This window comes from Phoxinus phoxinus, assembly GCF_949152265.1.
Source record: "Phoxinus phoxinus genome assembly, chromosome: 1".
Taxonomy (NCBI): Eukaryota; Metazoa; Chordata; class Actinopteri; order Cypriniformes; family Leuciscidae; genus Phoxinus; species Phoxinus phoxinus.
In genome coordinates, this window is record NC_136876.1 from 46,874,341 (window position 1) to 46,897,744 (window position 23,404).

A 23,404-nucleotide genomic window follows, 5' to 3' on the forward strand; every position below is an offset into this window, starting at 1 on the left:
TGTCTATAGGTGTGAATGTCTGTTTTACTGCCTATGGATGGATCCATGGCTGAGATTTTGTGTTGCCATTTTTCTGGTTAAAGATGTGTTGATATGGTTTACTGAAGGCTGAAATGGTTGTACCACTAGTAAAAATTGTTCTGACAAGATTCAGGGCTAGTTATGGGTTATTATTTGGCTAAAATTCGGGCCGGACATGGCTCATTTGTCGCTCATGTCCAGATCTGGGCCATCCCAAGGCTGTATGTGCAGAGAGAATATTGTGGTAAAAAACAACAACAACAAAAAAAACAGTTTAGATCAAGTCACTGTCTTCCACTGGCATATCCCATCAGTTTATTTGAGCTTGGGTAAAAATTTTCAAAAATAATAATAACACAATAACCCTGCCTTTAGGGACACTAAATCCATTAATTAAGATATGTCGTATGGACTCGTTCCTTCTCGTCAGGTGAACTGAGATAAAAAATGTCCAGTGTTAAAGAAAAGTGCCTTGAAATTCACATCAGTTACTGTCACTATTGTTACCAGTGATATTCACACTATTGGGAGGACAGAAAGGGGGCTTGATGTTAACGTAATTACTCATTCATATAGTAGCAGTTTATATACTATATGTAAGCTGCAGTGTGATCAGAACAATTTGAAAGTCACATATGTTATTTAATACAGTGGCAAACCCAAACACTCTCTGTTTGAATGCAGCCAATAAAAAATAAAAATAAAAATAATAGATTATTCCCAAAAATTTGGAGATCACACTTACCCGATGAAGATATAATGCTGACAGTATCACTGGCTTCACTCATTCCCATTCTATGCTCTGTCCTGTAACGGATCAAGTACTGCTTTCCAGGCTCCAATCCAGTCAGAGTGAAGTCTTCATTAGCTGTGGTTTTGACAACCCACTGTTCTTCAGCTCCAGAATCTGCTTTTACCTCCTTGTACTCCACTCTGTACTGCACTGTTTCTCCAGGGGACTTCCATAGTTTCAAGGACACAGTTTTGTCGGAGACATTCTTCACTGCCGGCGGGGGCAGTGACATGTGCTTTAAATCTGTGCATGTCAGTTTCCCTTTTTTATACAGATAGATGGAGGAGCCTTGACTGGAGGGATCGGAATAGGCAGAAATAATGAAGTGGATTCTCTTTCCATCTGTATTGTTCTTTGACAAATTCCTGAAACAAGATATGTTCTCTCTCATCTTTATTATGATATCGGGATTGTTGAACCATTTTCTGATTGATGGCATAGAACATGTATTTCCCCCACCATCTAGCTTTTTAAACTTGTTAGCGTTCAGGAACTCTTTAAGGGTTAAGAGATACGGGTCTTCAAACTTCAGAGATGTGAAAGTCAAGCACACCACATCATCAATATCAGGATCAAGGAGGATGGAGTTGAGACCGTCTGAGTCTTCAATTGTGATCCCCTTCAGCATCTTGGTTTGAGAACTCAAGAGGTGAAGTTCAGACTTTACATCATTTAACCACTGGTTAAGGATGCCAGCATTAAAAGGGGAGCTGCTGTGCATCTCCAGGATGTCTTCCAGTGATTTCTCTTCCATCTGTCCTCCTCGAATGCCAGGCAAGACCTTTGCCACTGCTTTCATGAACATTATCTTGTAAATGCTAAATGAGCCCTGAAATGAGTGCAGCCTCTCTTTGATATCATTGAAAACATATACCATTGCACTTCTGGACAGGTCTTTGCATGTCCTCTCTGCCTCTCCCAGGCCCTCAATTATATCTTCAGTCATGGAAACCAGACTTGTGCTGATTTCTCTCTCCAACTGCGCTGCTTTGTTATCCAATAAATGAAGAGGATACAGCCAAACTTTTATGGGAACCACATTCTGCATATTCTCTTTTAGCAGAGTAGGGAGCCGCTTGTACAAATTCAAGGCCTCCATGTATGTGGTGGGGTTCTGCTCAAGATGGAAGTCACCATGAAATGTACAGCTAATATTATCAGCACTTTTCGTTTCATCATCTGTCATTTTTACAGCTCCTTTTCCTTCAATTGAAAATAGAGGGATCTTCTTGACCATGACATTCAGTTCTCCATCAATATTCTGCTTGGTTTGGTCTTGGGAAAATGTCCGATCAAACACCATGAAGGCCTGAGCTCCATACAGCACTGCCGTGACCACATGAGTTGCTGTTTTCTGTTCAAATACCTGAGGGTAGGTGATCTGGCCCAGCTGGGTCATAGTGAGCTGTTCGAATCTGGAAGTTTCTTTGTAATACATTGTTACTCTGGACTGCTGGTTTGAGGATTTGGTGTCATGCAGATACTTGGCAGATCCTCCCACCTCCACCAGCCCCCCCATGAAGCTGGCTTTTAAGGAAGCACTTACATCCAGGAGACTGGACTTACTAGAGAGAGAATCAGAGCTACTGAACTTCAAATCTGTCAGGAGCTGCGGACGCATGTCCAAATCTTCCTTCAAGGATTTCCTATTCCAAAGAGTAACACCTAAAATGAGAAATGGCTTTTAACTATGTACGAGGAAATGCTGCTGAAAATAAATGTGCAAATATTATGAATTGTTTCACAAGAACTGTTAATTGGTGATAAAAAAATATATATATATATATTTTTTTTTATTGGTTTGTTTAGGTAGGTATATCACCTGGAATGAAGGAATCCTTGCGGCAGTCATAAAGCATTCCAGGATACAGAGGTCTTCCTAGAGCTGCCAGTTCAATTGGCTCTGATTCCATGGCTAAAAAAAAGAGAACATTTATCAAATTAGTTTACAACTTATTCAACACTATAGGAACTATTATAAAGAAAACTTGGATTTCTAAAGTGATGACCTGAAGCCTGTAGAGCAGGTTTTGTTCTGGATAAGAAATCGCAAACATTTATTTAAAAAAAAAGAAAAAAAGACATTTATATTGCTCCAAAATCAGCAAGCTTTACATTAAGACAATTTTGGAGACTGACAAAAACGTATGCTGTTTACTGATGATTATTTATTATATATTTATTGTATAATATAAATTACTTTGCTAAATACATATCTGCAGCAGTAGTGATGGACCTTATGTCAAAATGATTAATGGCTTTGACCTTTGACCTTAGGGGGGTTTCCCACCCCGCCCCCTTCCGGTATGTGGGATCAAAGGCTAACCTTTGACCTTAGGGGGGTTCCCCACTCCCTCTGGTATAGGAGATCAAAGGGTTGACCTTTGACCTGCTATCAACCGATCATGTAAATTGGACAGTTGGTTTGACCCGGTGACCTAGCTAGCCATCGATCAAGTGATATGTACACTATTAGCCCTTACTGTAGAAAAAGACAAAATTCTTACAATATCATACCATTTTCCATTAAAACAGTAATATACAGGAATATACCTACAGGAATATACTGTGAATTAACAGCGCTCAAAGTCTACACTCAGAGGCTGTTTTCCCAATCACACCCTATACCCTCATTCACTATTCCCTACACTAGTTCACTAATATAGTCCACTTGAATGAAAAGAAGTGAGTGAATTGAGACACTGATGAACACCTGATAAGCAGAATCACTGAAGGACAGAGAAACAAGAACAGAAAAAAAGAGAAACACAAGAACTACAACTGACTTCCAGCCACACTAAGTGTGAAAACAGTTTAACACAATTGATTTCATACATGTACAAAAGTTATTGTTGAGAATGAACAGGGATTTAGTTAATAATAAAGTTTTATCTCACCATGATGGAGATCATTATTTGCTTTAGTTGGTCTTTTGTACCTTGACTTAAAAACATTGTCATTTCATCTCTCTCTGGCTATGTAACAATGAGTTTATAAAACAATGTCTAGGGAAGTTGATCAGGTGTTTTTGGCTTTGTGATGATGTCATAATTATTCATGAGTTTTTGCTCTGTTTTGTATGTAGCTATGAATTTATAGGTTTAAAACCATATTGGATAATCAACAACATGTAATCCAGTAATATTTCTGTAATCAGGTCAACTGAAGAATTTTGAAATCATATAGTGCATTAAAATTGTTTTAACTCCTGCTTGACGATGGCACAGACAGACATCAACAATCAGCGTATGAATCTCAACAATGCTGACAATCAAAAGTTTAATGTCGCAATTCATGCTGGGTACCAGGATAGTATAAAACTGCCAGCATGCTCTGCTGCGTGAATAATAATAAAAAATATATATGCCCACCATTGTTGAGATGCATGTTCTAATTTGTGATATTTCTGTGTTTCTGTATTACAGTGAAGCTCTGTTATTTTTGGTTATGCTTGTGTTAGAAATAAATTAGTCTTTGTTGCTGTGGTTCCACAGTGGTGGCAACGTAACACTTTTGATTGAGAATTAAACACTGAATGAGTGAGAATTAACTTCTTAGTGAATGGACAGCCTATATGATGATTTTGTCATGATAGTGAATATATCCACAATCATTCACTAACTGTGTGCGTATGCACAAGTGTGACTTGCAAAAACACAGCTTAAGCAGCAAGACAAAAACATTATGTTTTAGCATCAGCAACCCAACTAAAGCAAACACTGATCTCTATAATGGTAACTTAAACTCAAACATTTTCAATTAAACATCTCAATAACTACTTCTGTAGATGTATGACAGAAATAAAGTCATACTGGTTAATAATATAAGTGTAATAATGTGTTATGGCTGGAAGTCAGTTGTAGTTCTTGTGTTTCTCTATTTTCTGTTCTTATGTTCCTCTTTACTTCAGTGATTCTGCTTGTTAACAGCAGGTGTTCATCACTAATGCTCAATAATCACTTACATATTCACTTAATTATCTTATCAATGTTACTTTTTACTCTTTGTAGTGTGGATGTTCCTGTGGGGTTGAAAGGGTTAACAGTGTAAGATAAAAAGACACACCCACGAAAAGTGTTTAAACAGTAATAAACTGTAAGTTATAAAACAGTTTTATACTGGCAACACTGTTGCCAGTAATTTACTGTAAAATGTAGTTTTTTTGGGTCACCACAATGCTGAAGAGTAGAAATCGTGGAAATCGTTTTATGTACTTAAGTTTTTTAGTGGTTTCTAATGAAAGTTCTCTTTACTCACATTATTAATGCGTTACACATTTTAGTTAATACATTTAAATGACAGTTGGTCAATTTAAGGCAGTCGGTTTCTGCAAGTGAAATTAGTTTTAACCCGAGTTTTAATTTAGTGCATTTTACAGTAACAAACTGTATATTACAGTAAAATACTGTAGATTACAGTAAATAACTGTACAATTAACAGTAAATTTGCCAGTATTTTACTGTAAAAAAACCTGGTAAGGTCTAACAGTGTAATTCAGGGGTGCCCAATCCTGCTCCTGCCGATCGACTCTCCTGCACAGTTCATCTCCAACCCTAATAAAACACACCTGCCTTTAATTTTCAAGTGATCCTGAAGACCTTAATTGGTTGCTTCAGGTGTGTTTGATTAGGGTTGGAGATGAACTATGCAGGACAGTCGATCGGCAGGAGCAGGATTGGGCACCCCTGGTGTAATTTGACCTTGTGGCCCTCCCTATTATATATCATGGTTTTGACAGAAGGTCTTCCAATTATTTTTGATGAATGGTTTTGACAGAAGGTCTTCCAATTTTTTTCTATGAATGGTTTTGACAGAAGGTCTTCCAATTATTTTTGATGAATGATTTTTGATCATTTGAAGAATGCGGTATATGTCACAGGCACGATCTGTATGAAATGCAATTTTTGTTCAACTGGTGGGATCTGGATCTGATGACTAGTGTTTTTTCAACCATAAACAAAATGTTCGAATGGTGCGACTTGCACGACGGATACGACACAATTAAAGTGCAGCTGTTCCACCCTGAGAGATGTGGGCGCAGCAGCAAATACTCTATGCTGTCCGCGCCCATTCACTACAGTCATCCTAAACCCCCGGCGATCAGACCCTCCCAGGCGTCAATTATAAATCATGGTTGAACTGTTACGACGTCCCGCCCCTTTTGCTACAGTTATCATAAATTCCTCAGACCCTCCCAACCAACAGTTTATAAACCATGGCTGAAGTGAATGGGTGCAAGTGAATGGGACTCTATATGAGTTCAGTGATTCTGGGTAAACAATTGTGAAATAATGATTATGTTAAAACACAACCAACACCATCAGATCATAGTTTCTATTTGATCATCTGGCTGTTATAACTCATGTACAGCAGCCAAACAAAACATAAAGTTAATAATTTAAGGGTGAAGAGCCCAACTAAAACACACACTGATATCCATAATGGTGACTTTAATTATGGTTTTCTCCTTCAGTGATTCTGCTTGTTAACATCAGGTGTCTTCAATGTTGGCAATAACATATATTTTGTCATTTTTACTCATTTTAAATGGTTAACATTTAAGGAATTAATTTGATCAATTATTACACAATTCTAATTTGTTAAATGTAATTAATAATATTGCTTGTAATCTGTTGTCTCATTTTTATTAATTAGATATAAATCAAATCTATGTTTTAATTTTTACAGTGTGTGTGAAAAAAAATAACATTATGATGTCTACAAATCTATTTCAATAGTAAATTAACATTGGGTTTAATTAGTCTTGTAACGAGATCTACTAATATTAATAGTGTCGAGAGTTTTCACGTGAATAAATTCATAGATCTGCAAATTCCGTATGAATTCTACAATAGTCTAGTTGTAGATCTTTTGCCAAGCGTGTCAGAAGTTCTGGGTTCTAATCCGCACTCGCATAGTTTTTTTTTTTTCTCATCAAATCCGAATAATCAGTGGTTACAGTCTATATCAAGCAGGGACACGTTTGTGTGCGTTTTGTATGAAAGAATAGGTGCTTAACACAGTATGACAGTCAGGATAGACCTTAGTCAGCCTGAACTGTAGAATGACAGCAGGACTGAGCACAGTCCACTCTGTACAGGAATGCTAAAGCATAATACGCAGTCTGGTTGGAACTGAGTTGGGTAGAACTGCAGATACTTTGTTTAGACTGAAAACAATCTAGCCTGTAGGGCAGGAACTTCTAGGTTGTAAAACCTTATAAATGTAGACGGAGAGGCCCAGCCTGCCGCCATACAAATATATTGAAATGAAACCCCACTGGACCAGGCCCACGAAGAGGCTATGCCTCTGGTGGAATGAGCTCTAACTCCCAAAGGACAACGAAGGCCTTTGGAAGTATAAGCCAACACGATAACATAAACTATCCACCTGGAAAGGCTCTGTTTCGAGGTAGCTAGCCCTTTAGCGCGGCCACCAAAATAAACAAAGAGCTGTTCTGACTGTCTGAAGGCAGCAGAACGTTCAACGTAAATTCTCAGCGCCCTGACCGGGCAAAGGAGATTCACGAAAGAAAGAAGCTCTGAAAGAAGTGGCAAGCACCTTGGGGACATAACCATGTCTTGGTTTGACTTTGGAGTCATTTGTTCCCAAACTCAAGGCACGTAGCACTCACAGAGAGCCCGTGCAGGTCGCCATCCCATTTTACTGAGGTGAGAGCCATCAGGAAAGCGGTTTTAAGTGAGAGATACTTTAATCCCACAGACTGTAGTGGTTCAAAGGGGTCACCTTTCATGGCCTCTAGGACCGTGGAAAGGTCCCAGACGGGAACCGAAGGGGGTCGAGGAGGGTTTAACCTCCTAGCTCCTTTAAGGAAGCGGACGATAAGGTTGTTCCTACCCAGTGACTAGCCATGCGTTGGTTTTATAAACGCAGCTATGGCCGACACGTACACTTTGAGCGTGGAGGGGGACCTGCCCTCATCCAAGAGCTCTTGTAGGAAGGAGAGAACCTCCGTCACCCCACAGCATTGTGGATCCAAGTTTCGAGCTGAGCACCAGCCGGAGGACACGGACGCATAGAGCTGTCAAGTAGAGGCCACTCTAGCCTGCATAATCGTGTTTAACACTCCTACTGGGAGGTCAACGTGTATCCGTTGATAGCCCACACGTGCAGGGCCCAAAGCTCAGGGCGTGGATGACCCTTGGCCTGAGAGAGGAGATCTTACCTCACCGGAATCGGCCATGGGGCCGTGCTCATTAGCTGCATCAGCTCCGGGAACCAAACTTGGTTCCTCCAAAGTGGCACTACGAGGAGCACAGAGCATTTGCTCTCCCTGATTCGTTTGATTACCTGTGGTAACAACGTAATCGGGGGAAATGCATAGAGCAATAGAGCGGGCGGCTGGGCCAGTCGCGAAGAGGTCGACTTCCACTCTGCCAAAAATGTCCCACAGTTACTTGACTGCCTGAGGGTGAAGGGACCATTCCCCTGGGGGAACATTGTCCCTGGACAGCATGCCTGGCACATGCGCCTCTCTCAGTGAGCGCAGGTTGTGCTGAGACCAGAGGAGGCGTTCTGCCAATGCGTGAATGTTTCATGATCTGAGACCGCCCTGGCGGTTTATGTAGGACACCACCGACATGTTGTCCATGCGGATTAAGACGTGGTGGCCCTTTAAGAAGGGGAGAAAATACCCCAAAGCGTTATCGACCGCTTTCATCTCTAGACAGTTTATGTGCAAGCACTTCTCTTAGCCTGACCACAGGCCAAAAGTCGGCCTGTTGGAGTTGGAGGCATCTGTCGAGACTACTTTCAGCTTCGAGACCGCCCCCAGATCTACGCCTGACTGATACCAGTCGGTTGCCTTTCAAGGCTCTAGAGCTGTAACACAGTGCGTTCTGATGCATGCATGACCGGAGGTCCACGTGTGGCGCGGGACGCACATTTCCAGCCAGTGCTGAAGTGGGCGCATGTGAAGCAAGCCCAGCCGAAGCACTGCTGAGGCTGAGGCCATGAGACCTAGCATCCTCTGAAAACTTTTGAGAGGAGTGACATTGCCAACTTTGAATGACGCCGCCAGGCGCTGTATTCGCAGAGCGCGCTGTGACGTAAGCCACGCTGTCATTGACACCGAGTCCAAATCTGTTCCCAGAAAAGAGATTTTCTGGTTGGGAGACAGTGAACTCTTGGTCCAATTGACTTTGAGACCCAAGTCCCGACTTCTAGACGGCTGAGTAGTAAAGCCCTGTGTGTCATCAGTTCTGCCTCTGACTGCGCTAGAATTAGCCAGTCGTCCAAATAGTTCAGTACTGCCATGCCCCGCTGTTTTAGGGGAGCGAGCGCAGCGTCCATGCACTTTGTAAACGCTCGCTTCATAAGAGCTTTGTTCAAACGCCTGAGATCCAGGATGGGTCTGAGACCGCCATCCTTCTTGGGTACTAGGAAGTACCGGCTGTAGAAACCCGACTCGCTCTGTGCCAGAGGAACGGTTACTATGGCCCCTTTTTTCAGCAGTTTCGCTATCTCGACGCGAAGTAGATGTGCTACTTCGCCTTTCACCGTAGTTTCGACCATGGCTTGAAAGTGCGAGGGTCTGCGAGCTAACTGCAGTGAATAGCCTCGCTTTATAATGTTCAACACCAATTCTGACACGCCCGGGATAATTTCCCATGCTTTTGCACGTATGGCTAGGGGTAGAATGGTATCTGGGCTCTGGTCGCTGTGCACTAGGGACCCGGAGACCCGATTGGGCTGATAAATTGACACTGCGCTTACAGTGTTCAAATGGGGCGGCCGCTGTTCGGTTCACACATAACACTCCTGTCGCGGGGACGGGGAGGTGTTTTATTGAAGGGAGCCCTATATGTGTGTTTGACACAGGGCGCTCAGTGTTTATTAGTGAGCGCTGAGACCCGGGCACACTTTTTACACTTAAAACACCCTGGGTGTTTATTGATGGGAGCCCTAAGTGAGTGTGTGTCACTGAACGGGCAGTGTTTATGAGTAGGGGTGAGCACTGAACATCGGGCACATTTCCTACATTTGAAACACACGCGGCTTGAGCCGATTTTATTGATGTGGGCCCTTAATGAGTGAGTGACACTGAGTGGGCCGTGCTTATGTGTAGGGGTGAACACTGGGAAGCGGGCACAATTCCTACATTTATAACACTTTCGGCGTGAGCCGGACAGACAGACATAATGCTCTCTTTGAGATATATCTGGGTCGCCGTGAAAACGGCGTTTGGGCAAGCAGGTTGTAAAACGGGCCAGTCCTCCAGTCACCTCTGCTGTGGGAACTGCAAGAGCGAAGCGCGCTGCTTTCGATGGCGGTCTGGCCGCAGCGGGACTCCGCCATCGTCGTCTTCTCAGAGTCAGGAAGACTTGGGAGGCTCGGGATTCAGCGCAATCTTGGGCCTGGGTCCCCAGGGGGGAGGCGGCCTGCAGCAGCTCAAGGAGCGCGAGCGCTGATGAGAGTCTCTGGGCTGACGGCGCTGTGAAGCTGATGGCAGAGGCGGTGGTGGTGCTGTGTTCCGGCCAGGTGGCTACTTTTTAGAGCGACCTGTCGCGGAACTCGAGTGCTTGGGAATGAAGTGTTGCATGGCCTGCGATGTCTTCCGTACCTCCGTGTAGCGCTCAGTAAAGCCTTTTACTGACGGGCCGAAGAGGAGACACAGGCGCGTCGAGGAAGGTGGCTCTGTCCGCTTCTTTCATCTCCGACAGCACGAGCCACAAGTGTCTCTCTGTGACAGTGAGAGATGCCATGCTCCTCCCAATGGCTTGTGCAGCGGACTTGGTTGCTCGCAGAGCTAAGTCCGTGGCGCTTCTTAGATCCGTGAAGCTTTCAGGATCCGGGCCAGCCTCGTCCATAGAGCGGAGGAGGTTGGCCTGGTAAATTTGAAGCACCGCCATAGAGTGAAGCGCTGAAGCGGCCTGACTGGCGACGGCGTAGGCGCGACCAATGAGGGCTGAAGTAGTCCGGCAGACTTTAGAAGGCAGAGCAGCCTTAGACTGCCATCCGTTGGACGGTGGGCAAAGGTGCATTGCCACAGCTTCCTCGATGGGAGGAATGGACTGGTATCCTTTGTCTTCCGCGCCGACCACAGTGGAGAGCGTCGAAGAGACAGATGTCCACAGCCTGGCCGAAAATGGAGCCTTCCAACATTTCGACAGTTCCTCGTGCAGTTCAGGGAGGAACGGAGCGGGCCTTGAGTGAGGCGTCGAGCGGTGTGCAGGGAGGAAGCAGCCATCAAGCCTGTTGGGCGCGGGCTCTTCGAGCAGCGACCAATCAAGGCCGAGGTTCTCCACGGCCTTGGTAAGGAGGCGGAGAAGTTCGGAGTCGACGCTGGCCCGTACTCCCCTGGATTCTTGCAGCGAAGGGGCGGGGTCCGGTACGGGGACCGGCCACTCTTCGCCTCCCCGAAGCGAGAAGAGAGCAGCTGTCCTCTTCTGCATTGTCCCGTTGAACTCATCGAGCACATTGGGAGCGGTGGCGGCGCTTCTTGCGCGCGGCCTGGACGAGAGAGACTGAAGCGCGGAGTCCACATCGAAGATGGCTAGTCGAGACTGCAGGGTCAACATAGTGATGGTATCTCATTCCGGAATTCTATTTAAAGGATATGGGCGGCGGATAGCACAGCAGGAACGGTGGCTGAAGGCGGCGAGAAGACGGCCGGCTTCCTCAGACACTTGGCTCTGCGATGCAGATGGCACGTCCCGCTGCAGTGCCTTTTCAACGGCGCAGGCTTCTTCCAGAGATCCAGCGATGTGAAGTGAACACTTCGCTGAAGAGATGAAAAATCAAAGTGCATCCTATCTGGCTTATAAAGGCATAAGCCACGCCCATTCTGGCGGGCCGCCTGCCGATAGGTTGCAGCAAGTTGCCGCAGAGCAGCCAATGGGCGCGCGAGCTGCCTCGCCTAGGTCTGCTCGCTGCAGCAATATGCGTTTTAAAATAATACAAAATTAAGGATAATTTTTGGCTTCAGTATTCTCGAGAAAAGGGATTTTCCCGTAGCGTAAGCTAGCTTACACAATACGAGAGTACTCTCGTAAGAGAACTACAACTGACTTCCAGCCATTACACATTATTACACTTATTATTAACCAGTTTGACTTTATTTCTGTCATACATCTACAGAAGTTCTTATTTGTAACTTGGAGCGCAAATGGAAACAAACTAATTTAGAGGTCTTTAGAATTGCGTGGAAAGACAGTATGTCACGTTATAAAAGGCTCTAAAAGCAGCCAGGGCTGAGCATCTCCGCAAACTAATAGAAAATAACCAAAATAATCCAAGGTTTTTATTTAACACTGTGGCTAGACTAACAAATAAACAGACATCACCTGACCAAAATATTCCGTTACATTTTAGTAGTAATGATTTCATGAATTTCTTCTCTGAGAAAATAGAAAGCATCAGAAATACAATTGTAAATGTACAATCTTTGACAGCGTCTTATGATTCAGCCTCAATTATCAACCCTCAACAACAACTACAGCGCTTTACAACTATAGGACAGGAAGAGCTAAATAAACTTATCACTGCATCTAAACCAACAAAATGTTTATTAGATCCAACACCCACTAAACTACTGAAAGAAGTGTTACCTGTAGTGGAAGAGCAATATTATTAACTCGTCTCTATCTTTAGGTCACTTTCCAAAAACGTTCAAGCTGGCAGTTATAAAACCTCTTATAAGAAACCACAATTAGATCCAAATAACCTCAAATTACAGACCCAAATTACAGACCCATTTCAAATGACAGGCATTAAGCTTTAGATCGTACCTATCAGACCGTTACCATTTTGTCCATTTAAATGGGGAAAAATCAAAAATAACGTCAGTAAATTATGGATTGCCGCAAGGATCTGTATTAGGCCCTCTGCTATTCTCAATTTATATGCTGCCACTTGGTAATATTATAAGAAAACATGGAATAAGTTTCCACTGTTATGCTGATGACACTCAATTATATATTTCATCACAACCTGATGATAACACTAAATTATCTAAAATGACAGAGTGCGTTAAAGATATAAAATATTGGATGACGTGTAATTTTCTTCTATTAAATTCAGATAAAACAGAGGTATTACTGATTGGTCCAAAAAACTGCCCACAAAACCTCTTACAATACAACCTTAATCTAGAAGGATGTCCTGTTACTTTATCCTCTACAGTAAAATACCTGGGTGTTATACTAGACCGCAACTTGTCTTTTGAAAATCATATTTCAAATGTCACAAGAACAGCCTTTTCCCACCTTAGAAACATTGCTAAGCTACGTAGCATGCTCTCTGTTTCTGATGCAGAAAAGTTAGTTCATGCATTCATGACCTCGAGACTAGATTACTGTAATGCTTTATTAGCTGGTTGTCCTGCATCCTCAGTAAACAAGCTACAGTTAGTCCAAAATGCAGCCGCTAGAGTTCTTACTAGGTCAAGAAAATATGATCATATAACACCAATTTTATCATCTCTACATTGGTTATATCGCCCTACAGGGTCCGGAGATAACTCAAATAGTTTGTCAGCTCCAGTTATGTACACTGTTAGCCCTTACTGTAGAAAAAGACCAAATTATTACAATATCATACCATTTTCCATTAAAACAGTAATACACAGGAATATACATACAGGAATATACTGTGAATTAACAGCGCTTAAAGGGCACCTATTATGACATTTAAAATGTTCCTAATGTTCCAGATGAAAAAAGTTGGCTTTTGAGTCGCACTTCAGAACACAGCGTCTCGTCGCCATGATGTTTTCAAGTTTTCCCTGCTGGCCTTGGAGCGCAATAAGTGGGCGTATCGTATTCAAATAACTTGACAAGTTGACGTCATCTAGTCAGAGAAAAAGCTTCGGTCTTCTAACGATTCATAAAAATGACTCAGAGTCGACTCTTACTTTTGAAAGACAATAACTTTATATACGGTGCACTTTCATATTTCAAACTTTGCAGGATGTTTTTGTTCACTTAGATCTATGTTACACACTACATGAAAGGTAAATTCCAAAATTCCATAATAGGTGGCCTTTAAAGTCAACACTCAGAGGCTGTTTTCCCAATCACACCCTATACCCTCATTCACTATTCCCTACACTAGTTCACTAATATAGTCCACTTGAATGAAAAGAAGTGAGTGAATTGAGACACTGATGAACACCTGATAAGCAGAATCACTGAAGGACAGAGAAACAAGGACAGTAAAAAGAGAAACACAAGAACTACAACTGACTTCCAGCCACACTGAGTGTGAAACCAGTTTAAGATTATTTATTTCATACATGTACAAAAGTTATTGTTGAGAATGAACAGGGATTTAGTTAATAATAAAGTTTGTTGTCACCATGATGGAGATCAGTATTTGCTTTAGTTGGTGTCTTGTACCTTGACTTAAAACATTTCTTCCATCTCTCTTTCTCTGGCTGCTGTAACAGTGAGTTTATAAAGCACATTTTATTACGGCAAGATAAAGTCAAGAGGAAGTTGATCAGGTGGTTTTGGTTTTGTGATGATGTCATAATCATCCATGAGTGAGTTTCTGTTGTTTTTTTGTATGTAAGCTATGAGATTATGGGTATAAAACCATATATCTGATAATCTACAGCATGGAAAGTGCAAGAGGTGTGTGCGTCGCTCCCTTTGGATGAAAGTGTATGAGGTAGTAAAGACTGCTATTCTTCGTTCATACGAGCTAGTGCCGGAGCACTATAGACTTTGTTTTCGATCTACTAAGAAGTCTGCTTCTCAAACGTATGTTGAATTTGCTTGAGAAAAGAGTATATTATTTGACAGATGGATTGAGGCATGTAAAGCTACCAAGTATAATAACGCAACTTTTGACGTTGGAAGTAGCATAGTGCATCATGGCATAGCGTAAATATCAGCAGTATGTCGCATTACTTGCATAAGTTGCACTTTAGTCTAAGTGGAATGTTTGTTGGGCCGGAAGCTTACTTTATTTTATAAAGTTTCAAATATGGTTATTTTTCTTACACAAACGCTTGGATAACGAAGAGAAACATTTGTAGAAGAAGAGCAGTTCTATTTGCTTTAGGATGCACTGTTAGACCTTACAAGGATTTTTTTTTTACAGTAAAATACTGGCAACATAAAGCCAGTAATTTACAGTTAATTTGCACAGTTATTTTCTGTAATCTACAGTATGTTACTGTAAAAATGCACTAAATTAAAACTTGAGTTTACTAATTTCACTTGTAGAAACCGACTGCCTTAAATTGACCATCTGTAATTTAAATGTATACTAAAAATTATAATGCATTAATAATGTGAGCAAAGTATTACTGTGAATTTATTTAATTTGAGACCACTAAAAAAATATTGTACACTGTTAGACCCTACCGGGTTTTTTTACAGTAAAATACTGGCAACACTGTTGCCAGTAATTTACTGTTAATTGTACAGTTCTTTACTGTAATCTACAGTATTTTACTGTAATAAACAGTTTGTTACTGTAAAATGCACTAAATTAAAACTTGAGTTAAAACTAATTTCACTTGCAGAAACCGACTGCTTTAAATTGACCAACTGTCATTTAAATGTATTAACTAATATGTGTAATGCATTAATAATGTGAGCAAAGAGTATTATGAACTTTCCTTAGAAACCACTAAAAAACTTAAGCACATAAAAAGATTTCCACTCTACCAGCAACTACACAGTCCCCGCCTGATAAATAAAGCAACATGCAGCGTATCATCGACGTTTTTAGATCTTCTGCTGGACTGAAGCACAGGCCATACTCTTCAGCACAACGGTGACCCAAAAAACTACATTTTACAGTAAACTACTGGCAACAGTGTTGCCAGTATAAACCTGTTTTATAACTTACAGTTTATTACTGTTAAAATACTTTTCGTGGGTGTGTCTTTTTATCTTACAATGTTAACCCTTTCAACCCCACAGGAAAATCCACACTACAAAGAGTAAAAAGTAACATTGATGCAGTGTTACAGTGTTGCAGTGAGATAATTAAGAGAATATGTAAGTGATTATTGGGCATTAGTGATGAACACCTGCTGTTAACAAGCAGAATTACTGAAGGAAAGAGGAACACAAGAGCAGAAAATAGAAAAACACAAGAACTACAACTGACTTCCAGCCATAACACATTATTACACGTATTTTTAACCAGTATATCTTTATTTCTGTCATACGTCTACTGAAGTTGTTATTGAGATGTTTAATTGAAAATGTTACAATTATAGAGATCAGTGTTTGCTTTAGTTGGGTTGCTGATGCTAACACATTAGTTTTTCTCTTGCTGCTTGAGCTGTGTTTTTGCAAATAACACTTGTGCGCACACACAGTTTGTGAATGATTGCAGTTATGATGAAATCATTATATAGCCTGTTCATTCATTAAGAAGTTAATTCTCTCTCATTCAGAGTTTAATTGTCAATCAAAAGTGTTAACGTTACCACCAATGTGAAACTACAACAACAACTAATTTATTTCTAACATGCATAACCAAAAATAACAGAGTTACGCTGCAATACAGAAACACAGAGATATCACAAATTAGAACATGCATCTCAACAATGGTGGGAATATTTTTTATTATTATTATTCATGCAGCAGAGCATGCTGGGAGTTTTATACTATCCTGGTACCCAGCATGCATTGCGACATGAAACTTTTGATCGTCACCATTGTTGAGATTCATACGCTGATTGGTGATGTCTGTGTGTGCCTGAGTCAAGCAGGATTAAGCACAATTTTAATGCACTATATGATGACAATATTCTTCAGTTGATTTTCAAATATATTGTATCAAACCCATAAATTCATATCTCACATGCAAAAAATAGCAAAACCTCACTCATGGATGATTATGACATCATCACAAACCCAAAACCACCTGATCAATTTCCTCTTGACTTTTTCTTGTTATAACAAATGTGCTTTATACACTCACTGTTACAACAGCCAGAGAGAGGAATGTAATAAATGTTTAAGTCAAGGTACAAGAGACCAACTAAAGCAAATACTGATCTCCATCATGGTGACAACAAACTTTATTATTAACTAAATCCCTGTTCATTCTCAAAAATAACTTTTGTACATGTATGAAATAAATAATGTTAAACTGGTTTCACACTCAGTGTGGCTGGAAGTCAGTTGTAGTTCTTGTGTTTCTCTTTTTACTGTCCTTGTTTCTCTGTCCTTCAGTGATTCTGCTTATTAGGTGTTCATCAGTGTCTCAATTCACTCACTTCTTTTCATTCAAGTGGACTATATTAGTGAACTAATGTAGGGAATAGTGAATGAAAGTATAGGGTGTGATTGGGAAAACAGCCTCTGAGTGTCGACTTTGAGCGCTGTTAATTCACAGTATATTCCTGTAGGTATATTCCTGTATATTACTGTTTTAATGGAAAATGGTATGATATTGTAAGAATTTGGGCTTTTTCTACAGTAAGGGCTAACAGTGTACATAAAGAGATTTTCACTGAACCAGCAACTACACAGTCACTGCCTATTAAATAAAGCAACACACTGCATATCATCAATGTTTCCAGATCTTCTGCTGGACTGAAGCAGGCTCTACTGTTCACAGGCTCTTCATTCCTACTCTTGGCTCTCAACGAAGGCGGTTGCATTTTCTACTCGCCCCAAGACCAAACAAACCCAAATCTTATCTGCTTTCGGCCTCCCGCAACCAGCACTGGCCAAGGCCGCTGTTTGGAACAACACCTATCCAGGAAGAGCACTGCAGTGTGACGCTCTTGCATTCCTTATCCCGCTCCCCACAGACACCTGTTGATTGTTGACTCTGTCTGGACCTGATCAAGGTTGTCTCCATGGCAACTTGCTGTGTATCGCTATGACAATCCTGTGGACTGAGGCACCTACACAGCAAAAACTCCAGTGTTCACAGAAAACACTCCAGTGTTAAATTAACACTCCTGGGAGTTTATATGAGTCCAGACTCAAGAGTGTAAAGTGTTAAAATATGAGTGTTAAATGAACACTCAAGAGTGTTAAAGTTAATGAGATAATTAAGTTAATAATTGAGTGATGATTGAGCATTAGTGATGAACACCTGATGATAACAAGCAGAATCACTGAAGGAGAAAATCACAAATTGTAAGCCACCATTATGGAGATCAGTGTTTGCTTTAGTTGGGCTCTTGACCCTTATATTATTTACTTAGAATTCTGTGTGCTTGCTGTTATTAATTTATAACAGACAGATGAACAAAGAAAAACAGTCATCTGTTGGCTATGTTATGACAATTATAATATGAACTTGATCACTGAACCCTTATTTCTGATTAAAAAGTATGTTGTTTATTACAGCATAACTGTGATTCTACATAAATATCCAGAATTTTTGATAAATAAATAATGAAGAATTTATTTTAAAGTTGTTTTGAAAAAAAAAAATCTTTATTTTAGGCACACACAGACATCAAGATTCAGTCTATGCATCTCAACAATGGTGACAAGCAAAATATTCAATTAGGAAAATGAAATTACTTCATATAATTTATTAATTCTGCAATGCATGATGGGAGCCATTAATGAGTTGATTGGTGGCAGCCACTGCAACATGCTTTATTCTTGTCACCATTGTTGAGATTCACAGGCTGATTATTGATGTCTGTGTTTCTAAATACAGCATTTAAAAGTCTCTTGATCAGAACAATGTTTATTAAATATTTTGGATTATATTAAAAATACTGAAAATCATATGCTTTAGTATCAGAGAGCTGCTTTATAAACAAGTTAAACCAAACTATGTAATTCAATTTTGTTTATTTCAGATCACAATATGATTGTCAAAACATAATCGACACCATCAGATCACATTTTCTCTTTGTTCATCTGACTGTTATTTATCAGAAAACGCAGACAACCAAAATCTAAAGTTAATATTATAAGGGTCAAGAGCCCAACTAAAACACACACTGATCTCCATAATGGTGTCTTACAATTTGTGATTTTCTCCTTCAGTGATTCTGCTTGTTAACATTAGGTGTCTTCAATAATGCTCAATCATCACTTAATTAATAACTTAATTATCTCATTAACTTTAACACTCTTGAGTGTTCATTTAACACTCATATTTTAACACTTTACACTCTTGAGTGCGGACTCATATACACTCCCAGGAGTGTTAATTTAACACTGGAGTTTTTGCTGTGTAGATTATGATGCCAAGCGTAGCGACTCTCCAGGCCTACACATACACAAACTCTCACATACAGATATGCAATCACCCCCCTACCCCCCATCCCTCGCCTTCGCCTTTGCCTTTGCAGCTTTGTACCCCCCAGCCTGGCGGGAAGGTCTGTGACCAGCGCTGAGAATGGCTGCAGGACCAGATTGCTGCTTGCCTGTGATTACCTCCAGCCCCCACAACCCTCCCCTACTGCGAGTCTTGTGTGTTCATTCTGTACTGTTTATGTGTTTATGTTGCTGAGGTGTTTTTTTCCTGTTCCCATACTGTACTCCTCACAGGAGCATACCAAGTCAACACGGTGATCTCACAGTGATCTCATCATGTGGTCACAACGTGAGCAATGTGAGTTCACAGTGAGCTAAAAGTGTAACCTCACAGCGCACTCACTGTGTGCTCATGGCTGCAATAGGAGCTCATCCCAGCTAGAAATGTTATTGTTCTATGAATGTTTTGAGAGCATTATATTATGTTATGGTTTCTGTAGCTAATTTTATTTTTGTTACCAGAATGTTCTCCTAAAAAGTAGGATAACAGTCTCTAAAAACATTTTTAAAATGTTTAGTGATTACATTGATAGAACATTATCCCCTAACATTATTATAAGGGTTTAGCGGGAAGTTTCCCAGCAGACACAGGACTGATCCTCTTAAAAGAGGTTTAGATGTCGAAGTTGGTTTGAAAGTTGTTGTTTGGTTTGGTCACCATTATGGAGGTCAGTGTTTGCTTTAGTTGGGCTCTTTGGCCTTGACTATTTGATGTTAGTTTTTCTCTGGCTGTTGTGTTTGTTAAAGAAAGAGAAAATGTGAAGTATATACACAGCTAAAACTGTGTTCACAGCAAACACTCCTGGGAGTTTATATGAGTCCACTCTCAAGAGTGTAAAGTGTTAAAATATGAGTGCTAAATGAACACTCAAGAGTGTTAAAGTTAATGAGATAATTAAGTTATTACTTGAGTTATGATTGAGTATTAGTGATGAACACCTGATGTTAACAAGCAGAATCACTGAAGGAGAAAATCACAAATTGTAAGCCACCATTATGGAGATCAGTGTTTGCTTTAGTTTGGCTCTTGAACCTTATATTATTTACTTTAGATGTCGTGTGCCTGCTGTTATTATAACAGACAGATGAACAGAGAAAAAAAGTGATCTATTGGTTATGTTATGACAATCATAATTTGAACTTGATCACTTAACCCTTATTTCTGATTTAGTTTTAAGTTGTTTATTACAGCATAACTGTGATTCTACATAAATGTCCAGAATTTTTGATAAATAAATACGGAATAATTTATTTTAAAAGTTTTTTTGAAAAAAACAAAGATTCATTTCAGGCACACACAGACATGAAGATTCAGTCTATGCATCTCAACAATGGTGATGAGCAAAATATTCAATTAGGAAAAGGAAATTACATCGACAATTCAGATCATAATTTATTAATTCCGCAATGCATGATGGGAGCAATTAATGAGTTGATTGGTGGCAGCCACAGCAACATGCTATATTCTTGTCACCATTGTTGAGATTCACAGGCTGATTATTGATGTCTGTGTTGTTGATCTGAACTATTATTAGATTATATTAAAAATACTGATAATCATATGATTTAGAAACATAGAGCTGTTGTATTAACAAGTTACACCAAACTATCTAAATATGTTTTGGTCATTTCAGATCACAATATGATTATGCCAAAACATAACCGATACCATCAGATGACAATTTCTCTTTGTCCGTCTGACTGTTATTAATCAGTAACAGTAGACAAGCAAAATCTAAAGTTAATAATATAAGGGTCAAGAGCCCAACTAAAGCAAACACTGATCCCCATAATGGTGGCTTACAATTTGAGATTTTCTCAAATTTTCTTTTCTTTTTTTTGTAATAAGTGAAGCTAGTAATGCTATTTGTGGAGTTGTTTAATAAAGTTGGATCCTGACATCAGAAATTTTTTTAGACGTCAACCCAATTTTACGTTTCAACCAAATTTTGACATCTGAGTGATGTTGGAGTCCACGTCCAATAACATGTTTAGCTGGGATGAGCTCATATTGTGACCATAATATGAGCACACAGTGAGTGCACAGTGCGGTTACACTTTTAGCTCACTGTGACCTCACATTGTGATCATATGGAGAGATCACTGTGAGATCAAAGTGTTGACTGGGTAGTCTGGGGGTAGCCTTCTTTTTCTCCTCCCCTCTCTCCTCATGTCATGCTGTATTTTTTCTCTGTAATTTCCCCATTGTGGAACAAATAAAGGGTTTTCTTATCTTATCTTATCTTACTCTTCAGTATACGGTGACACAAAAAAAATTACAGTAATCTACTGGCAACAGTGTTTGGTCTTTTTTTTACAGCAAGGGTTAACAGTGTGTTTGAAACATAATATGGTACTATAACATTTTCATTTATTTCAGTTCATTCAAAAATAAAGAAAAACATGGCTTTGAATGATCAAATTTGCATTTATGCATGACGCTTTGCTGATAAATAACTGATAAATTAGAGATTATTGAAAACGAATAGCACATTCTGACAGGCTAAATTCAAACTCAGATACTAATTATACCAAAAGTTTAAAGTGTGGAATCAATTCAAAATAAAGAGCTGAAGAGAGCAAGAATTATTACAAAAACAGGCACTATATTGTTATAGGCACTCAGTGTCTGTTTTGCCAAATAAAATATGTCGGCCTAATAATTTAAAAGAAACCTCTTACTTTGTTAGTTAGAAGATACTTCTCAAGGTCCACAACTAAGTGCAGGTCAACACCCAAGTGCTCCTCGCTGCAGACTGTAGCGTAATGCAGTGTGTTTTACTGGAACGGCCCCCTCACCCCCCTTAGATTTAGTTAATAATAAAGTGTGCAGTCACCATGATGGAGATCAGTATTTGCTTTAGTTGGTCTCTTGACCGTTGACTTTATAAGATTAGAGATTCTCCACTGATTAAATGAAAGTGAAAAGTAAGACTGTAGCGCAACGCATTGTATTCTAGTGAAACGGTCTCCCAGGGATGGTTTAATGATTAGGCATATGAGGCCAGTGCAGGGGCCCTTGGCTGCCAAAAGTGTGCAATCCAGTTTGGTTCAGAAAACCCATTAACAATGAAAACAAATGTTATTTATCCTTGAATATGTGACCCATAGACTACACTGTACTTGCTTTAAAAAAGGTCAAATTCTGACAGTATCATACTATTTTCCATTAAAACAGTAATATACCACAGAAAACAATGCATAATATTTGTAGTTTTTGAGAAAAACACTGAAAAAAAAGGATGTCAGCCTTATTCCAAATCACATCATATCCTCATTCACTATTCTCTACATTAGTTTACTAATATATTACACTTGACAGAGTGATTGAAAAGAAGTGAGTGAATTGAAACACTGATGAAGCAGAATCACTGAAGGACAGAGAAACAAGAACAGAAAAAAGAGAGACACAAGAACTACAACTGACTTCCAGCCACACAAGTGTGAAACCAGTTTACGATTATTTATTTCATACATGTACAAAATTACTTGTTGAGAAATAACAGAGATTTAGTTGTTGATGTTTTATTGAAATTAATAATAAAACTTTATTCTGATCGCTCCTGATAAGGTATGTGCGCTGGCTGTTAAATATTATTATTAAATATTAGGCTAAAAGTAGAGGTATATAACTGTAACTATCAGTTTTCACCTTTTTTGAAATAATCCATTAAACCTGCTGAGAAATGAGGAGCATGAACTAAAATGAGCAGTTTGACACGCCCATGCATGGGAAACTCATGAATATTAATGTAGGCTTCGCCCACTGCCTCTACAGATGCACAACTCACTTTTGCTCCAATTGTCTCTGTGCAAAAGGGAGAGCGTGCGAAACTTGTCTCTTGAAAGCGAAAACAGTGTTTGAGATTCGTCACAGCAGATTTAAGCAGTAGTTATGTACTTGTGTTTGTGCTAGAAAAATATCCAAGACATTTGTGAGAAAATATTCTACAAGTGTGCAACTCTTGAATGCATATACTGATTTGCGGATGTGCAACATTTCTCCGTGCTCATTCCACATAATTATATATTATTATTATTTTTCACAAAAAAAAAAAAAAAAACACATTATCATCTACCGTGATTGTAGTGCATACAGTAGTTAACTCATGTTTGAATGTATGTTTTTTGTATTGTGTTTACTTGTTACCCAACAGCCATTACAAAACTATATAATTATAGTCTGGATGACTAAATTCATAATGTATTCAAATTCAAATGAGTTTAAAGTTGGAAGAATAAAAACAAGGAGTTATGCAATATCTTACTAACTCCATGTTTCCCATAAAATCCATCAATTTGATTACATTTGATTATTCTTGAAAAATATTCATAAAATATTACTTTGTCTCTTTAAACTGAATGT

At 39.8% G+C, this 23,404-nt stretch overlaps 1 protein-coding gene and 1 gene segment (V, D, J or C); one reads left to right on the top strand and one right to left on the bottom strand.

Moving 5' to 3' along the window:
- LOC307010296 (Ig lambda chain C region-like) overlaps positions 1-23,404 on the top strand; it is a 46,868-nt gene that overhangs the window by 22,959 nt on the left and 505 nt on the right.
- On the bottom strand, positions 612-2,727 carry LOC307002945 (stonustoxin subunit alpha-like; the record flags this gene model as incomplete). The annotated part of the gene is made up of 3 exons (XM_079620970.1): positions 612-622; positions 767-2,479; positions 2,637-2,727. 3 exons carry the CDS (start codon positions 2,725-2,727, stop codon positions 612-614), a joined length of 1,815 nt encoding a protein of 604 aa, XP_079477096.1.